Source organism: Myxocyprinus asiaticus, chromosome 5, assembly GCF_019703515.2.
Source record: "Myxocyprinus asiaticus isolate MX2 ecotype Aquarium Trade chromosome 5, UBuf_Myxa_2, whole genome shotgun sequence".
Taxonomy (NCBI): Eukaryota; Metazoa; Chordata; class Actinopteri; order Cypriniformes; family Catostomidae; genus Myxocyprinus; species Myxocyprinus asiaticus.
Window position 1 is genome coordinate 47201508 of NC_059348.1, and position 19135 is coordinate 47220642.

Below are 19135 nucleotides of genomic sequence, written 5' to 3' on the forward strand. Positions count from 1 at the left end.
AACACATCTGGGATGGCATGAGGGTGAGTAAATTATGAGAGAATTTTCATTTTTGGGTGAACTATCCCTTTAAGTATTTCTACAATGGCATCAATAATCAAAAATGTATAATTTTGCTTCATGCTTCAATAGGAGTATTGAATTGGTCCAAGACTACTTGATGTTATACATTTTCAGGTGAAAACAACCTACAACCTCACTTACAGTTGACTGCATATTAAGCTGGGACATTTGAAAGAATTTGAACATCTAAAAAATGTACACAAATAAGCTTTAAACAACTACTAAAATATAACAATATAAAAAAATTCTAGATTCGCTTGAAGGTCTAGTTGGTCTGATGCAAGGATCTCAGTGTTCATGTTGATAGCGTTCAGTGAATGAAGATTTCAGCATCTCATTTTAATTTTTAAATTTAATCAGACACATCTCTCCCACTGTTTCTCTCTTTAGATTGTGTACCTGTGGAGTTGGAGGATCCATTTTATCGGGACCAGTATGATCAGGAGCATGTGAAGCCTCCTGTGGTGTCTCTACTGCTGTCTGCAGAGCTGTACTGCCGTGCAGGGAGCTTGATCCTCAGGAGCGACGCGGCTAAACCTCTACTGGGTCATAATGCTGTCATCCAGGCCCTCGCGCAGAAAGGACTCTATGTTACTGACCAGGAGAGACTCGTCACTGAGAGAGACCTCTGCAAGACCCCCATACAGATGGCAAGTGACTTTGAATAAATGTAATTGTGCCTTGATTGTCCTGTTGTAGAACTGACATACATTCATATTTATGTCAAAGTTAAAGTGTGTAATTTCTACACTACTAGCGTCACCAAATAGAATTGCAGATTCCATACTCCCCCTGTCTTCCATTGGTCGTACAAACAGATAGTTCCACCCCAAACTCACGCTATTGGTCAAGCATGTTGCTGTATCATGCTGGACATAAAGGACTTTTTTTCATTTCTCTGTGAAAACTCATTTATTATTTGTGCTGTAAAATTGTTTAAATCAGTGTTTTTACAGTCATTTTAAGGTGTTACATCATCATGGCAACGAAGATGTAGAATTGGATTTAAATTTACACAGAAAATGATAGTAAGCGATTTATTTTTTTATGATAGTTCACCCAAAAATAAAAATTCTCTCATCATTTCCTCACCCTCATGCCTTCCCAGATGTGTATGACTTTTTTTCTTCTGTAGAACACAAATGAAGATTTTCAAACTCTGTAGGTCCTCACAAGTGAATGCAAGTGGATGGTGACCAGAACTCAGAAGCTTCAAATACCACATAAAAGCATCATAAAAGTAATCCATACGACTCCAGTGATTTAATCAATGTCTTCTGAAGTGATCCAATCGGTTTTGGGTGTGAACAGACCAAAGTATAACTCCTTTTTCACTTCCAAGTGCTTGACTCACACGCAGAGCGCTAAATGGCGCTATAGGAATTGTAATTGAGCTTGAAATCACCTTCAGCAAGGAGAATGCTTTCAAGATTTAAAGTAAAAAAGGAATTACATTTTGGTCTGTTCTCACCCAAAACCTATCGGGTCTCTTCAGAAGAAATTGATTAAAACACCAGAGTCATATGGATTATATTTATGCTGCCTTTATGCTGATTTTTGGAGCTTCAAAGTTCTGACCACCATTCACTTGCATTAAATGGACCTACAGAGCTAAAATATTCTTTTAAAAATCTTTGTTTCTGTTGAGCAGTAAAAAAGGAAGTCATATACATCTGGGATGACATGAGTTAATGATGAGAGAATTTAAATTTTTGGGTGAACTATCCCTTCAACATGCATCTTGTTTACGTCTTGTGGCTATACTTTTGAAGCAGTGTGTATTTGAATGTTACAGATTGGCCCCATTAATTTACATTGTTAGTGTCTCACTGTAACCCAGATTTTGTTTTGTTTTTTAAAGGGGGAACAAGTTGAAATAAATTTTTTGATAATTTGATTTCGATAATTTGTTTTTAATTTTTTTTTTTTTTTATCCCCTTTTCTCCCAATTTGGAATGCCCAATTCCCACTACTTAGTAGGTCTTTGTGATGGTGCGTTTACTCATCTCAATCCGGGTGGTGGAGGACAAGTCTCAATTGCCTCCACTTCTCCGTGGCTTGTTGTGCATGACATCGTGGAGACTCCACATATGGAGGCTCATGCTACTCTCAGCGTTCCATGCACAACTCACCACGTGCCCCATCGAGAGCAAGAACCGCTAATCATGACCACGAGGAGGTTACCCCATGTGACTCTACCCTCCCTAGCAACCGGGCCAATTTGGTCGCTTGAACTCGTGACTCCAGGGGTGGTAGTCAGCGTCAATACTTGCTGAGCTACCCAGGCCCCCCATTTTTGTGATAATTAACATTATGCTACAAATGCCGTCGAATGAGCTTTACTTGTATTGAACCCGTAATATTCCGTTAAACTGGGATTATTACACATCAGCTTTAATGGTGATGTGTCCCTACCAAATCCTTCATAAGGCTGTTGTAATGCCTTCAGAGCAGTGTTTAGGCCTTACATGTGTATGTGTGTGGCACCCTCAGTCCACGAGGAGTGGTCTGCACTGCTGTAAAAATCTGCATTGATGATATTCCCTTTATTCAGCATATTTAGGAGAAGTGTCGACTTCATAGACATGCTCGGCTGCATGCCAGGTGCAGCAGTGAATGTAAGTGTGATTGCTGTTTGAAGGTGTATGCGTGTCTATATGTGTTTTGAATGAAAGTTCGGGAGGAACGTATTCATCTAATCATAATTCAAGTATATATAAACGTCCGCTTGCCTCACTTTTGTGACAATTCTTCCAGCATTCATTATATAGCATTCATTTATAAAAAAAGTTAAGAAAGTCTGTTAACAGGGGGCCTGGGTAGCTCAGTGGTAAAGACGCTGGCTACCACCCCTGGAGTTCGCTAGCTCGAATCCCAGGGCACACTGAGTGACTCCAGCCAGGTCTCCTAAGCAACCAAATTGGCCCGGTTGCTAGGGTGGGTAGAGTCACATGGGGTAACCTCCTCGTGATCGCTATAATGTGGTTTGTTCTCGGTGGGGCGTTTGGTGAGTTGAGCGTGGATGGCGTGAAGCCTCCACACGCGCTATGTCTCCGTGGCAATGTGCACAACAAGCCACGTGATAAGATGTGCAGATTGACGATCTCAGACGTGGAGGCAACTGGGATTCTTCCTCCGCCACCCGGACTGAGGCGAATCACTATGTGACCACAAGGACTTAAAAGCACATTGGGAATTGGCCATTCCAAATTGGAAGGAAAAAAAAAAAAAAAAGAAGGTCTGTTAACTGCATTAAATGGATTTAAAGCATGCACCATATTCAGTTAATCTCAAAATTTAACATGTTTATGTTGACAACCTTAATATGCTATATATTGTACAGCAATATGATTGAGGGTGGGTCTTAAAGGGATAGTTTACACAAAAATTTAAATTCTCTCATCATTTACTCCCTCATATACCTTCATGCCATCCCAATGTGTATGACTTTCTTTCTTCTGCAGAACACAAACGAAGACTTATAAAAGATTATTTCAGCTCTGTTGGTCCTCACAATGCAAGTTAATGGTGACCAGAACTTTGAAGGCCCAAAAGGCAGTATGAAAGTATTCCATAAGTCTCCAGTGGTTAAATCCATATCTTCTGAAGTGATATGATAGGTGTGGGTGAGAAACAGATCAATATATAAGTCTTTTTAGGTGGAGATTGATAGTAAAAAAAGGACTTAAATATTGACACAAAGTTGCTTGATTTACAGCATAGAGAACAAACATAAAGGGTATTTGTATAAGCAGGGGTGTCAAACTCATTTGGGTCGCGGGCCTAATTTGACCAAGCAACATTGCTTGGGGCCAAAGTTTATATTTATAAATTATATATATATTGTGTGTGTGTGTGTATATATATATTACTCAGAGTAATTCATTTCATTCACTGAAGGATTTATCAAATTGATTCAAAACGAGAACTCATGAGCTGGTGAATCACTGTTTTAAAAGTACCGGCTCATAAGAGTCATTTAGTCTTGAATCGGACTAAACCAGTCACCGTGTTTGTTGTTGAGTACAGCCAGCGAACTCAACGGAATAGAAAGGCGCACTGTTTTGGTGTTATTTCACGGTGCACACTTTTTTTTTAGCACCACATTAAATTCAGACTGCAATCTCATAAATATAATTCCTTTAGTGATGCTGGTAGATCAGTGGTGGAGCAAAGGAAAATTGGAGCAGGAAAATAGAAATATGTTGTTTTCATAACTAACACTGGGGTAAAAGGATACCATTTTTTTTTTTGCCCACCAGCCACAGTGGCTGTGAATGCCCAATTTAACCAGACACTTTGATTTTTTTACCAGCTCCTTTGGTTATTCATAAAGGTATATAAAATACCACTTTTGAAGCTGTAGTGAATTATGATGACACATGACAATTCATTAATGTCACTGCATGTCATTTGCTAAGGTTATGTATTCAGACACAAATGTTTGGAATTAAGCAATGTTGCATTCACAATGCGTGTAAACGCAAACTGCTCCGTGTATATCAAGCGAACTAAACTTAGAGCATCTCCTGAGATGGTCTGAGATCATTTGCAGCGTGGTCATGGACAACACTGTTCTTTCAGTTGCAAACTACTGTATTTTCAGATGACTGAAACAGCAGAAACAGTGAGGACTGTGCATGCGCGTGTTCTATGAGAAGTGCTGCGCTTATGGGCGGCAGACCTCCTCTGAATACACAGCGAATCAGATACGCACATCATCTGCTTTATTCTTTTATCTGTTCTTCAAAATATAATCAAGTGATGTCGCTGCCCTGTCAACCTGTCAGGTTGGGTTTTGTCTGACGAGGGCGGTGGCATCATCGTTCCCTGTCTGTTTTTGTCAAAGCGCATTTACGTTTTGCCCTTATGTATTTCAGGTGCCGCTGGCATGCTGAATCAGCGTTTCCATGGGAACCCTGATTGTTTCCATGGAAACGCTGATCATTACGCTGATCATTACAACCTTCAGCTGCGAGCGGCACCTGCCCCTTGTTTGTTTCCCCGCTTGTTTTAATCCCCTCGTGTGTCGTGTCCGTTGTCGGATCATTGTTATTGTGATTGTCAATGTGAATGTATTGTTTGCTGTCAAGTGTTAACCGTGCTCTCTTGTCTAGTTGGAGATTGCTTGTGTGTCTGTTGGCTGTCTCTAGAGGTGTGGTTACCTTCCTGTTCACCTACACTGCACTATAACTACACATTATTTGAAGTTTTACCTTGTGAATTTAAAGTTAATTTTAGTTTTCTTTTGAAAATACACTGTTATTCAAATCAGATAATTTTAGAGTGCAACACACTCTTAAAAGGTTGGGACAGTTGAGTGTTTACCACTATGTAACATCACCATTTCTTCTAATAACACTTATTAAGCGTTTGGGCACTGAAGAGACAAGTTTAAGTTAAGCAAGCAAAATTTCCCCCCATTCATCCATTATGCAGGTCTTCAGCTGTGCAAATGGCGTCTTCGTTGCTGTATTTTGCTCTTCATATGTCACATTCTCAATTGCAGACAGGTCATGACTACAGGCAGGCCACATAGCACCCGCACTCTCTACTTACAAAGCCATGCACTTGTAATCCGGGCAGTATGTGGTTTGGCGTTGTCCTGCTGGAAAATGCAGGGATGTCCCTGGAAAAGACTGAATGTGTCTGGATGGCAGCATATGTTGCGCCAAAATGTGTACATATTTTTCTGCACTAAAGGGATAGTTCACCCAAAAGTGAAAATTCTCTCATTATTAACTCACCCTTGTGCCATCCCAGATATGTATGACAGGCTTTCTTTCTTCAGCAGAACACAAATAAAGTTTGAATATTTGAGCTGTGTAGGTCCATACAATGCAAGTGAATGGTCAGATCAGACCTTGGTAGCTCCAAAAAACTATAATAACGAAGTTACCTTTTCAAATTGGCTTGTTTTACATTTAAATTGAATTTATTTATTGATAAATACAATTGAAACGTCTCCTTTTCAAATCAACACGATCATATGGGAAGACAACTTGTTGCTCCCAAATATTCCAGTACCCTGATATTGACCCCATCTGTTGATCTACAGAGCTGAGATCTTTTTCTAAAAATCTTCGTTTGTGTTCAGCAGAAGAAAGAAAGTCATACACATCTGGGATGGCATGAGGGTGAGTAAATGATAAAGAGAATTTTCATTTTTGGGTGAACTATTCCTTTAATGGTGCCCTCACAGATTTGCAAGATACTTATGCCATGGGCACTGACTTACCCCCATACTAGGGATGGGCATTTATCAATAATTTAGTATTCGAATATTTAAGCTCATAAAAAACAAATATTCGAATATTCTATTATTTAAATGAAGGTAATTCATGATGACTATTTTTAGTCATAAAGGTTGCATCACCATTAAAAAAAACAAGTTTCTAATTATATCCAAAACAAAGCTTATATCATGTCCTGTGTTTTTTATTTTTTATATTTAAACAAGCAATGCGTGAAAACAAAAAAGTATAGAATGAAAGCATTTAAGCTCACGCAAAGCGAAGAAAAAGAAACCGCTAATGAAGTAGACTGATGCAGTTAATGTACAGGACGAATATAAACACGACATATAATAGTTATGTTTATATTGTATCATGTTGTTGTTGAGAAAAACAAGCATATCCACATGCTCAGTAAACTATAATCATTTATACACACCAGTTTAAAAGATGGAATACCCTTACCTCAGCTAGCAAAGTCTTTCTCGGATGCCATGTTTGTTGTTTACAGAAGCGTCGCGGGGATTAGGTTATTATGGGGATGCTGCTTTCTGATGAGCTGCACATATACGAGAGTAAATTGTACACCTCTTATCCAGTGCATTTAAACAGGAACCCAGCTTTCTCGCAGTAAGCCACACTCTCACAATAATCCGCTTTTTTGGTGTCCAGCTGAAGGTACTGACAGAACCGTTTGCTCAACAAATGTGATCAACTTGTGTCCACACTCAACAGCGCCACTCAGTGCATTCTGTTATAACTGCCAGTTTTAGTTTGTGTGTTCAGGTTTTAACATGCATCTCACTGTATATATGGCCAGCAAAGCCAAACTTTGCAAAATTCGAATAGTAGTTTTACTATTCGAATAATTATTCGAGTACTCGTGCATATCCCTACCCCATACCATGCCAGACACTAGCTTTTGGAACTGACTCTTATAATAGCTTGGATGGTCCTTTTCCTCTTTGGCCCGGAGAACACAATGGCTGTTTTTTCCAAAAACATTGGGCCACAGAACATGATTCCACTGTTCTACTTTACATCTCAGTTGAGAGTGAGCCCAGAGAAGTCGGCAGTGCTCCTGGACAGTGTTGATGTATGGCTTCTGCTTTGCATAGTAAAGCCTAAACTTGGCTAGGGTTATTTGGGGGCACCTTGTGTACTATAACACGATTTCCTCACCTGTTTAACATTTCCTTTTTCACATCATCTTGTTATTTCAACTCGTCAGATTGTTATTAGTCCTAAATTGCCTCTGTCAACTTTTTTGAAGTGTGTTGCAATCATTTGATTTGAAATAAGTGTATATTAAAAAAAAAAAAAAATCACAAGGTAAAACATAAAAATGTTGTTAAAACATTCATATAAAACAATTGTTGATGTAGTGCTTTCAAGAAAGCACAAGGTGTTTTTATTAGCATTTTCCATACTGTCCTAACTCTTTCGGAATTGGGGTGGTATGAATGTGTGTAAATAATGTATAGATGTTTGAATTCAGTGTATGGTGTCATATGAATCCCTTTGTGATGTGTCCTTAGGGAAAGTTTCAATGATTTTTCCTTTCTTGTTTTGATACAAAGCCTACAGAGACAAACTTATTTTAAATCTGACAGGGCCTTATAATCCTCTGCTATCTCCAACCAGCTGTGTTCGAGGTGAACTGCAGGGTCTCGGTGTTTGTAATTGTTGCGACAATAAAAGATTAAGCAAAAAATCTGAATGTAAATGGATTTACACACTTTCACTGTTTTCGGTATTTGATTTTTTTGAGGTGAGAGACAATAAGACTTCATTGTTTGTGTCCTCTTATCCTTTGATACTGATATTTTGAACTAAACCGATATTTTGAAATTTCACTCTTATTCTGTTTCACAGATTGTTACAGCAAGTCAGAATAGTGATGTTTGCTAAGACAAACATCACTATTACTATTGCTTTTTCTTAGGGTTAGGGATTTGAACAGACCCTTAACCAAAGTATAACACTTTTGTGCATAATAGGATGCTGATGTTACCCTTAATAACTTGTCATCACTTGTCAGTGTGGTGCTCAAATCCCCATCATTGGTGACATCGACCTCGATTAACGCCCTGTTATTTAATGTATGTTCTGTAAACAACAAGGCTCTCATTGTACCTGATATTATTATGGACAACAACCTGGACATATTGTTTTTATCTGAAACTTGACAAAATGATCGTCTTTGTTTTGCTCAGATTACGCCTCCAGGTTTTGGGCTGTTTAATTTTCCTCGACTCTCTGGAAGAGGTGGGGGCATCATTGTACATATAACCTGAAATATAACATAAGCTCAGTGTCTATATCATAGCCTACCACATTTGAGTATCTCTGCCCCACAAACTACAGTCATTGCTACAGTTTTCAGACCTCTTAAGCCAAATTATGCTTTTATGTCTGAGTTTGCTGATTTATTGTCAATGTTTTGTCTCAGGTTTAAGAGAATTATTGTCTTGGGGGACTTTAATATGCACATTGATCAAGCAAATTATGTCATGGCTAAAGACTTCTTGTCCTTAAAGGACTGTCTTAATTTCACTCAATATGTAACTGGCTTTACACACTGTAAAGGTCACACCTGTTCCTGGCAAACAGGTCCTAAAGGTCCTATTGTGTGCAAATGAATCATTTGTATATAAGCCTGTTACTGTGGATATTGGTCTCTCTGACCATTTAGCTGTTTTCTTTACCTTGGAATTGTCACTTCTATGTTAATCCATGTCCAGAATTGTTAAGTTTCGGAAATGGAAATCAATCAACCTGACTGAATTTACAAATGCTGTTGTTTCATCTTTAAGTACTTTATACCCCATCCCGCTGGAAGAACAAATACTACAGTTAAATAATGCTCTTACTACTAATTTGGATTCCTTTGCCCCCCTAAAATCGCATAAAATCTCGCATACTCGTTCCGCTCCCTGGTACAATGACAATATGCGCTCAATGAAAGCAGATGATCGTAGAATGGAGAAAAAATGGCGTCTATCTGGCTTGAATAGTTATTATCTGTCGCTTGCCTACCTAGCAAGCATTATGCTCTGACACATCGAGCTGTGCTGCTCATACGGGTGATGCAAGTTCAAATTGTGCTTGCAATATATCCCAATCCATTTACCTCTTTCTCTACATCATTTCCTGTTCTTTCCTCTATAATAAAAGTGGCAAAAGGCCAAAAACACAATTGTTATCAAGCAAACCAAAAGATGCATTACTTGAATATCTTTGGTACTGTTGCTGTTTTGTGTTTAGAGGGTGTGACTGTGGTTAATTCATAATACAGAGCTTAGAAAACATACTGTTAAAGCCACTGTCTTCAAAACAACATGAAAACCATGCAGATGCAGCATACAAAGCACCCCACAAGCTGCATGGCCAGTCACAGTTTTGTATGGCAGCACTCAGTTGGAAATGCAGATTGTGGGACACTTGCTTGGTAAGCTTCTTGGACTTAATCTATTGCCCAGACAGATGTGTAGAGGGTAAAACATAAGCTGTCCAAAACGTCTGTTATCTGTTAACATCCATGAGAAGAGGCTTACCTCTGCATATTAAATTAGTTATAAGCAAGACAACTGCCAGTGTCTTACTAGCAAATACAAGCACATGCTGATAGCACATGTGTGTTTCTTCTGTATTTAATTTTTGAAGCATCTTTGGATTTAAACCTAACCTGAATGTGTTCTAAATTAGGCCACGCCTACACTAATCTGCTTAAGTTTGGAAAGTCAGTTTTCTGTTTCCTAACATCATAGTTTTCCAAAGTAAGCATTTATAAAGAGTGTTTTCAAAGTCTCCATTTTCAGTGTCATTCCAGTGTGGATGAGAGCCATAAACGTAGCGAAATTAATGATTTTTAAAATGAAAAAGTATTAATGTGGACGTAGGAACAGTGGAAATAGGGCTTGCTGATCCCTACGGATTAAACTGTTCATTTGTTCATTTTGACAGCTCAAGGATCTTTGTTTAAGCAAGATTTCCTTTTTCTAATTTCAGAGAGAAAGTTGCACTTTCTTTAAAGCTGCTGAAAGGGTTTTTTTCTACGATTTTAGGCCAGTCACAGTTTGCATAATCACTTTTCTGTTTTGTCATTTTGTTGCATCAAATTTAAATATGTAACACAAAATAACAGTTTTAGATTGGAAGGCACAATCACACAAAAACTGATCTAGCTGAATCTACAAATACATAATTGTTTACCACTGCTAGACTAGCAGGGGATGTGACTCCTATTGTAATTAAGTTTATTTTACACTGGTAAATGGGGTTAAGGAGAGTACAATATGCAGCTCTGATCAGGTATTTTTCCAGGACACTAATTCCACAAGGAGGAGCCCTGAGATCAGAAATGGTCGTTCCATGTTTGCTTTTCCATTTAAAGAATTCAAGTTGCTGTAAATGCATTTAAACAAGCATTATCATGTTGCAATTTGTACCAGTTTTGGTGCTTTGGATGCTGGAAAAATATTGATATTTATTTATTTAATATTTATAATAGTGCTTCTTGTGCATTGTTCTAGTTCTGAGAGTTTTAGGAAATCAGGGATGTTAAGATTTAAGGTCTCTTCTAAACTGCTATTAAGGCTGCAACTAACAATTATTTTTTCGATTAATCGAATAAATAACTAAATTTCCTGTATTTTAATAAAATGTTATTTTTTAAGAAACAGAAATGATTAGGTAAGGATTGGTTTGGTTTACTGTACTGAACGATTCTATACTTGCATAAAACTTTTAACAAAGCCTGAATAGTTATGTTTGATTTTTATTATTATTATTATTACTTTCAGGACATATGCAAAACAGTTCCTTTCCTTTACTTGTAAAACTTAAAAAGTACTGTTTATTAAAGAGTAAAATTATCCATCAGAGATGGAGCGGAACAAAAAAATCAGCCCAGTAGAGGGCAATGGTGACACCAGAATAGATACATTAATAATTCTGCTCAGCTGAAAAATACATAATTATGTTAGATACATATGCTTGTACACTGTCACTGATTACATACATTTTAAGTATTTTAAATTAATATTGTAAGTTTTGAAACCATATTGTAACTGATTGCATGTTTCTAAAGTATTCAAGAACTGTACACTTCCAGAGTGAGGAAAAGGGCTGGTAAAATCACTCTGGACCCCACTCACCCAGCCCACTACTTTTTTGAACTGTTGCCTTCTGGCTGACGCTACAGAGCACTGATCACCAGAACCATCAGGCACAAGAACAGTTTTTTTCCCTCAGGCTATCAATCTCATGAACAGTTAAAACTATACTATAATTACGTGCAATACACAGTCAGTTATATTATTTAACATATCCTACCTCTTCTGCATTACATTCCTTTGCACTGCATATAACAGATTTGTATTTGTACATACTATATGTGTATTTTTGTCCTATTGTGTATTTCTATATATGCATATACATATTATTCTATTATTATTATTATTATTATTATTATTATCTCTGTCTTGTTGTTGTATTGTTTGTGCACTGGAAGCTTCTGTCACCAAGAAAAATTCCTTGTATGTGGAAGCATACTTGGCAATAAAGCTCATTCTGATTCTGATCTGATTATTCTTTTCAAAAATACATTATTAAGGGTAGTGCATGCTTATCCATATTTGCCATAGTACAAATTTACTAGAGAAATCAGACATTACATTTGGCACTATCAGGACTGTCAAATATCAGGACCCTTAGCATTATTATACATCATATTCAGTATTATATACAGGTTAACAGAGTACAATCATCTGCAAACGCAGTGCAGATTCACTCAACCACTCCACATTAAACTGTATGCATACTATGATCTTCTTTGAAGTGTTTATGAAGTGCTCTTGTGCGCTGGACATCTTGGGTCATGTTTCCCTGCTTCAATTTGTCTCTGTCATTTTTCAGAGTTTCATCAAGCAACACATTTTTACTTGGCTGTGAAGTGACGTCACTGATGGAGCTTCTCTGTGCTCGCCGCATAAATCCAACCAGTTGATAACAAAATTCATTGTTGACGATTTTCATTATCGATTTTATCGATTAGCTGTTGCAGCCCTAACTGCTTTGTCATATAAATCATAAAAAATTCTGATTCATTTTAATGAATTGGTTTGTTTGGATGGTTCATGTATGAAGCTCCTAAACAGTCCTCATCCTCTTCATATAATTGGGAAGTCCAAATCATTTTAGTAATTGGTTTGTTCAGATAATTAATGTAGATAAACCAAATAAAAGGACGATTCATTTGAGTTTCATACAATAATTCTCAGCATCATGGCATGTCTTCCCTTTTGTTGCAGAATATTTAGTTAAATGCTGCAGTTCACCACTCTTTTCAATATTTTGCAAATGTATGTTGCTAATGAATATCCTGGAAATTATCACATTTATTTAGAGACAAAATACTTATTTGTCATTTTCAATTTTGTTCAAGGCAATTATATAATATTTTTTCTTCAATAACTGTCCAATAATTGAAAGGATAGTATTTGGGATAAAAAGCCCCCATTGCTGGGGCTGAAGCCCCCCATAAAACACATTGTTTTTCTTACATGGGGGAAAAAGATTTGTTATGAAAAGTGTTCAAAGTGGGCTCATATTGACTGATCCAATCATAATGAAATTTCATTTGTGTATAGAATACATAAGATGTTATGAAATGCCAAATGTGATTGAAATCAATAGGAAATGGTGCACCTTTTCTGAAGTGGTTATTTTGAATAAGCATTATCTTAATTTGTTACTACAAAAAAGGCATCTTGCTGTCTTGACAAATTGTGCCCTAAATCTATTGCCCCGGTACCTACACTATATCAGTATAACCCCCCTTTTTTACAAAAAAATATATATATTTTTTTATTATTCAAAACAACCTTCTGCTATTTTTTCTTTTCACACAAATTATGTTGCTCCATCAAATATATACATAAATAAAAATAAATGTATTACTTGAATCTTGATATACTTTGTGACCAGAAAAAAATAAAATTGTTCTTAAGGTGTGCCTTTAGCCCTGTTGTATGCTATATTGACAGAACTGACAGAATAAGTAAATATGTTAAATGTATACACTATAAAATTATTGATGTATCATTTGATTTTATATGCTATTCATTTATACATATAAATATTAGGGCTGTCGATTTAAAGTGTTTGTTCAGTGCGATTATATATTAAAAAAAATAAAACTTGTTAAAAATTAACACAATTAATCATTTCCTGGACTGTAATAAGAAATATTCCTGCCATCAGAGCAATTCAAGCTTGAAGTACCACCTGTTTTCAGCAGGGGTCAGTAAGTGAAACTCCAGCTGTATAGGCAACACACAGCTATACGGAGAACAAACCATCTCAGTCAGCTTGACACTAACGACAGCACAAGATGAGGACGCATTCTTGCATGTGGAAGCATTCTCAAACACAGCTGGACAGAGCACAATTCTGAATGCAGGGATCCCAGATGTGGTTTTCTAAGTTTCAAACTATGTTTAACTTGACACAGCGACCTAAAAACGCTGTTTTTATGACGCGACTCAACCTAAGCACTCTAAAATGACACATGTGTACAGTACATTGACGCGTTCTTAGAAAAACCCTTATAATAAATACATCTCTGACAGAATGACGAATTCAATTGTAAAATGAATTGCTGTAGACTGTAGGTCAGTGATAGGCTTATGTTTAATAGTATGAAAATAAATATGTTCTCTTCTAAAGCCACTTTTTGTCTTATTAGTGCTTTACTCATCTGAAAAGACAGTGATACGAAAGACGTGGCACAACAGTCAAAGGCGAACGCCCCTTATGACATTCTAATGTTGAGCATCATGCATAACATGTTAAACCAGACAAATCTGTTTCAATATAATAATAAAAAAACAAATAAAAAAACGTTAATGTTCCTCTATTGCCCTATTACTTTTTTACATAATTCTGCACACTATGAAACAGTCAGTTATGTACTCCGAGGCTTGTCATGAAGAAACAGTACATTTGTGTTATAGGAACATTTTTGTGTTTTTCCAGAGTTCTCATCTGGCGATGATTGACACCTTGATGATGGCGTACACCATTGAAATGGTCAGTGTGGAGAGAGTACTGACCTGCATAAAGAAATTAACTCCTTTCCTTCCTGAGGAAGACTTTCCCTATGATGCTGAAGAGGCAATAACCACTTGGATCAATAAGGTGAGAATATCCCACAGCTTTCACAATACTGTTTAGAAACTAGTGGTCGATCTACAGGTGCATCTCAATAAATTAGAATGTCGTGGAAAAGTTCATTTATTTCAGTAATTCAACTCAAATTGTGAAACTCGTGTATTAAATAAATTCAATGCACACAGACTGAAGTAGTTTAAGTCTTTGGTTCTTTTAATTGTGATGATTTTGGCTCACATTTAACAAAAACCCACCAATTCACTATCTCAAAAAATTAGAATATGGTGACATGTCAATCAGCTAATCAACTCAAAACACCTGCAAAGCTTTCCTGAGCCTTCAAAATGGTCTCTCAGTTTGGTTCACTAGGCTACACAATCATGGGGAAGACTGCTGATCTGACAGTTGTCCAGAAGACAATCATTGACACCCTTCACAAGGAGGGTAAGCCACAAACATTCATTGCCAAAGAAGCTGGCTGTTCACAGAGTGCTGTATCCAAGCATGTTAACAGAAAGTTGAGTGGAAGAAAAAGATGCACAACCAACTGAGAGAACCGCAGCCTTATGAGGATTGTCAAGCAAAATCGATTCAAGAATTTGGGTGAACTTCACAAGGAATGGACTGAGGCTGGGGTCAAGGCATCAAGAGCCACCACACACAGACATGTCAAGGAATTTGGCTACAGTTGTCGTATTCCTCTTGTTAAGCCACTCCTGAACCACAGACAATGTCAGAGGCATCTTACTTGGGCTAAGGAGAAGAAGAACTGGACTGTTGCCCAGTGGTCCAAAGTCCTCTTTTCAGATGAGAGCAAGTTTTGTATTTCATTTGGAAACCAAGGTCCTAGAGTCTGGAGGAAGAGTGGAGAAGCTCATAGCCCAAGTTGCTTGAAGTCCAGTGTTAAGTTTCCACAGTCTGTGATGATTTGGGGTGCAATGTCATCTGCTGGTGTTGGTCCATTGTGTTTTTTGAAAACCAAAGTCACTGCACCCGTTTACCAAGAAATTTTGGAGCACTTCATGCTTCCTTCTGCTGACCAGCTTTTTAAAGATGCTGATTTCATTTTCCAGCAGGATTTGGCACCTGCCCACACTGCCAAAAGCACCAAAAGTTGGTTAAATGACCATGGTGTTGGTGTGCTTGACTGGCCAGCAAACTCACCAGACCTGAACCCCATAGAGAATCTATGGGGTATTGTCAAGAGGAAAATGAGAAACAAGAGACCAAAAAATGCAGATGAGCTGAAGGCCACTGTCAAAGAAACCTGGGCTTCCATACCACCTCAGCAGTGCCACAAACTGATCACCTCCATGCCACGCTGAATTGAGGCTGTAATTAAAATAAAATGAGCCCCTACCAAGTATTGAGTACATATAGAGTAAATGAACATACTTCCAGAAGGCCAACAATTCACTAAAAATGTTTTTTTTATTGGTCTTATGATGTATTCTAATTTTTTGAGATAGTGAATTGGTGGGTTTTTGTTAAATGTGAGCCAAAATCATCACAATTAAAAGAACCAAAGACTTAAACTACTTCAGTCTGTGTGCATTGAATTTATTTAATACACGAGTTTCACAATTTGAGTTGAATTACTGAAATAAATGAACTTTTCCACGACATTCTAATTTATTGAGATGCACCTGTATATGGATTTGGTTTGTTTTAGTTTTTTTTTATTTGATTTGCTTTGTATTTTTTTTAACTGTAAATTGTCATGCATTATGAAGTGTTCTGTATATAAACTAGTAAAAATATTTAAACAATAACAAAGAAGTGACAAGTGAAACATCTCTCTTTACAAAGTAATAAATTATTGTGGCTTTTAACTTGCCAGTGCTATGTTTTTGTTTTTTGTTTTCGTTTTTTTTACCTCGGTACATGTCAATGTTATATTGTTTTTCCATTTATCTTAACAAAAATGTGGCCATTTTAATTTCCTTCTTTAATATCAAAATATAAAACAAATATAATATAATGTTTAATATCAAAACAACTACTCTTCAACTAATCCCAAAAACAATGTTTAATGTAAAATAAAACAACAACTACACTACAAACAATCCCAAAACAAGAAAAGCAAAAGGAAAAACACTGACTAACTAAGTTGACAAATATTATTTGGATAATACTTTCTATTTTTATAATGAAAAATATGCCAAATAATGACAAAATGTCAAAATGCAAACATTCATCAGAGTGACCGTCCTTTAGGTTATTGCATAAAAAGTGACATCTCATTACATGTCATCACACACATAGTGATACATAAGATTACATTTGTAACATATTGTATAACATAACTGTAATCATTGGAGATTTTGCTTCTAAACTTAGAGTACTAAAACAAAACTGATTATAAAACATCCAAAAGCATTTATTTGTAGCAGCCTCACAGACACAATTCACAATTCTTATCCAAACTCTGGTTAGGAAGATTATTCTTTCTCCCTCAAAGAATATTTACATGCAGTTGATAGGTTCATGTGTTGATCTTCCTGTCCACACACTGAATGTCATAGGCAAATGGACCATCGATAGCAAAGCCAATGTAGAAGGTCACTCTCTCTATACTGTGACCACTTCTTAGTCCACCAAGGTAGGTGGGCCACACAGGGATCTTCAGTTTGCCATACTCAGCACAAAGCTCATCATGCTCAATGATGCCATGATGCTCTGAGGAGCGTGTCTTTAATCACGGTTCCTTGAAAATGTCTGCATTTTGCCAAAGAACATTACAGTCTCTTGTCTTGACTTTACTAAATGCACTGTCAAGAGCAGCTTTAGAAACCAGTCAATCTAAACCTTCTGACTTTCCCAGACAGAAGTGGGCAATTGAGTTTCTAACTCAGTGTGTAAAAAAATGTGTAAGAGTTGCTTTCTGGAGGATTCCTTGATCATTTCCACATAAGTAGTTATTCGTGAGTCAGAGACTTTTTTCCAGGCCATGGCACCAACAGAGCAAGATAATAAAGTTCTGGATGCTGATGTTGTGTTCCTGACACAGAAATAGCTGATTCAGCCACATAGGGATTCAGTAATGCCAGATTTGAGGAGTTGTGCTTGTTTTCTTCCAATAATATCAAAATCTTTCAGAACATTACGAGCAACATTTGTAACATACTTTTGACTGAAGTTTGATTTCATTATCATGAAACTGTAAAAATGTTCTTCATGAGTTTCTTGAAGTTCCTTAAGTTTCATTTCAAAGGCATCCATTTCTTCTTTAGACAGTGTTGCTGTGATGTACTGAATCTCAATGACACTGTTTGAGAATTTAGCTTTCGGGTTATTTGAATGCAAACAATTCAAAACAACAAGTGCACTGGGACATATTTAATCAAGATTTTTTTGTGTAAAGTGTTGAAAGCTCCTCTGTGTTTTCTGTCTCCTCTGAGTCATCAACTAACAAAAGTCCTGGTGTTTTCCGTGAGGTCTTGTGCTACATTATTATTGGAAACTGGGTTGTCCTTCAGTACCGCACAACGAAAATCCTTTCTCAGATTCCACATTACATGCATGACTAGAGTGGTGCCTCCACAACCAGGATAATGAAATAGATTTAGCATTACACATGTGCTTGTTTTTGTTTTAGATTCGATCATGTTTGAGTTGGTCATATTTGTCCCGTTTTATGAATGGTTTTGCTGTACTTTTATCAGAGAAGTAGAAATTCCACCATTTCATTTTGTCCCCTCTGTAGCTTCTCTTTTGAGTCTGAACTCTTGAAATTCTGTACTATCCTCATAATACTCAATGACATCAAGAGAAGGCATAAAGTTCTTATCCTTCTGTTGGAAAACCACTGAAATTCCTTCAGCGGATAGAAGAAGTCTCTCAGCATTTGTTTTCTCCCAGTTTCAATATTATTCCATTGATTTCACTGAGCTCCATGTCATATACACTCTGCTGACTGATGTCTTGTTCACATCTGGCTTGAATGAAATCCCTCCATTTTTTAAAGTAAGCATCTAATGTGCAAATACATAGAATGCTCTCTGTACCCCCAAGGTTTTTATCAAATGACATGAATGTGTCAAAGATTGGATCATTCATGGCTTCAACAGTGGAAAGGAGAAGAAATATAACTAAGAATCTTCCTCTTGGAAGAGTGTCAGGGTTGCAGAGGAAAGAGCTAATATCTTGTACTTCTCCCGCTTTGTGCATTAACTATTCCTTTGGCTGGAGTGGTCTGTCAGATTCAGTGTTGAGGTCCTCTCTTCCGTTACAAGACACCCAGCTTGTTTGTTTGTACAAATTTAGATTTTTCGTGACAGTTCCTGGATCCCCATGGAACTGGCTTGGTGCGTGAAGATTTGCAATTCATACTTCTCTGTAGTACTGGCAGGACCCACTTACTGCAGAGTTTGGATCAAAGTCCAGTACACAGAACAGTTTCAATGTTGTCATGAACTGAAGGTGCTGGAGCGGTTTAGGGTGGCCTTATAGTAATGATAATAACTAAGGCAGCTTCCTCCAAATGATAAAATACATTTTCTCTTTTCACCCTGATTTGATGTTCTTTTGCTTCCAGGTCTCTTTTCTGACTCCTTTATCCTGTTGTCCAGAACTTTCACTTGTGTATTTATTTGAGCCATTTCAGATTGTAAGTGGATTACCGATTTTATAGACATCTTGGGTTGCTGCTCCATCTCTTATGA

General features: G+C 37.1%; 1 protein-coding gene across 3 annotated transcripts in view; it reads left to right on the top strand.

Moving 5' to 3' along the window:
- LOC127440353 (calmodulin-regulated spectrin-associated protein 2-like) overlaps positions 1 to 19135 on the top strand; it is an 84518-nt gene that overhangs the window by 17292 nt on the left and 48091 nt on the right. For all 3 annotated transcript variants that reach the window (XM_051696894.1, XM_051696892.1, XM_051696893.1), the window contains exons 2-3: positions 454 to 713; positions 14337 to 14498. In XM_051696894.1, coding sequence (XP_051552854.1) covers positions 454 to 713; positions 14337 to 14498 — 422 coding nt within the window. The remainder of the gene's footprint in view (positions 1 to 453; positions 714 to 14336; positions 14499 to 19135) is intronic.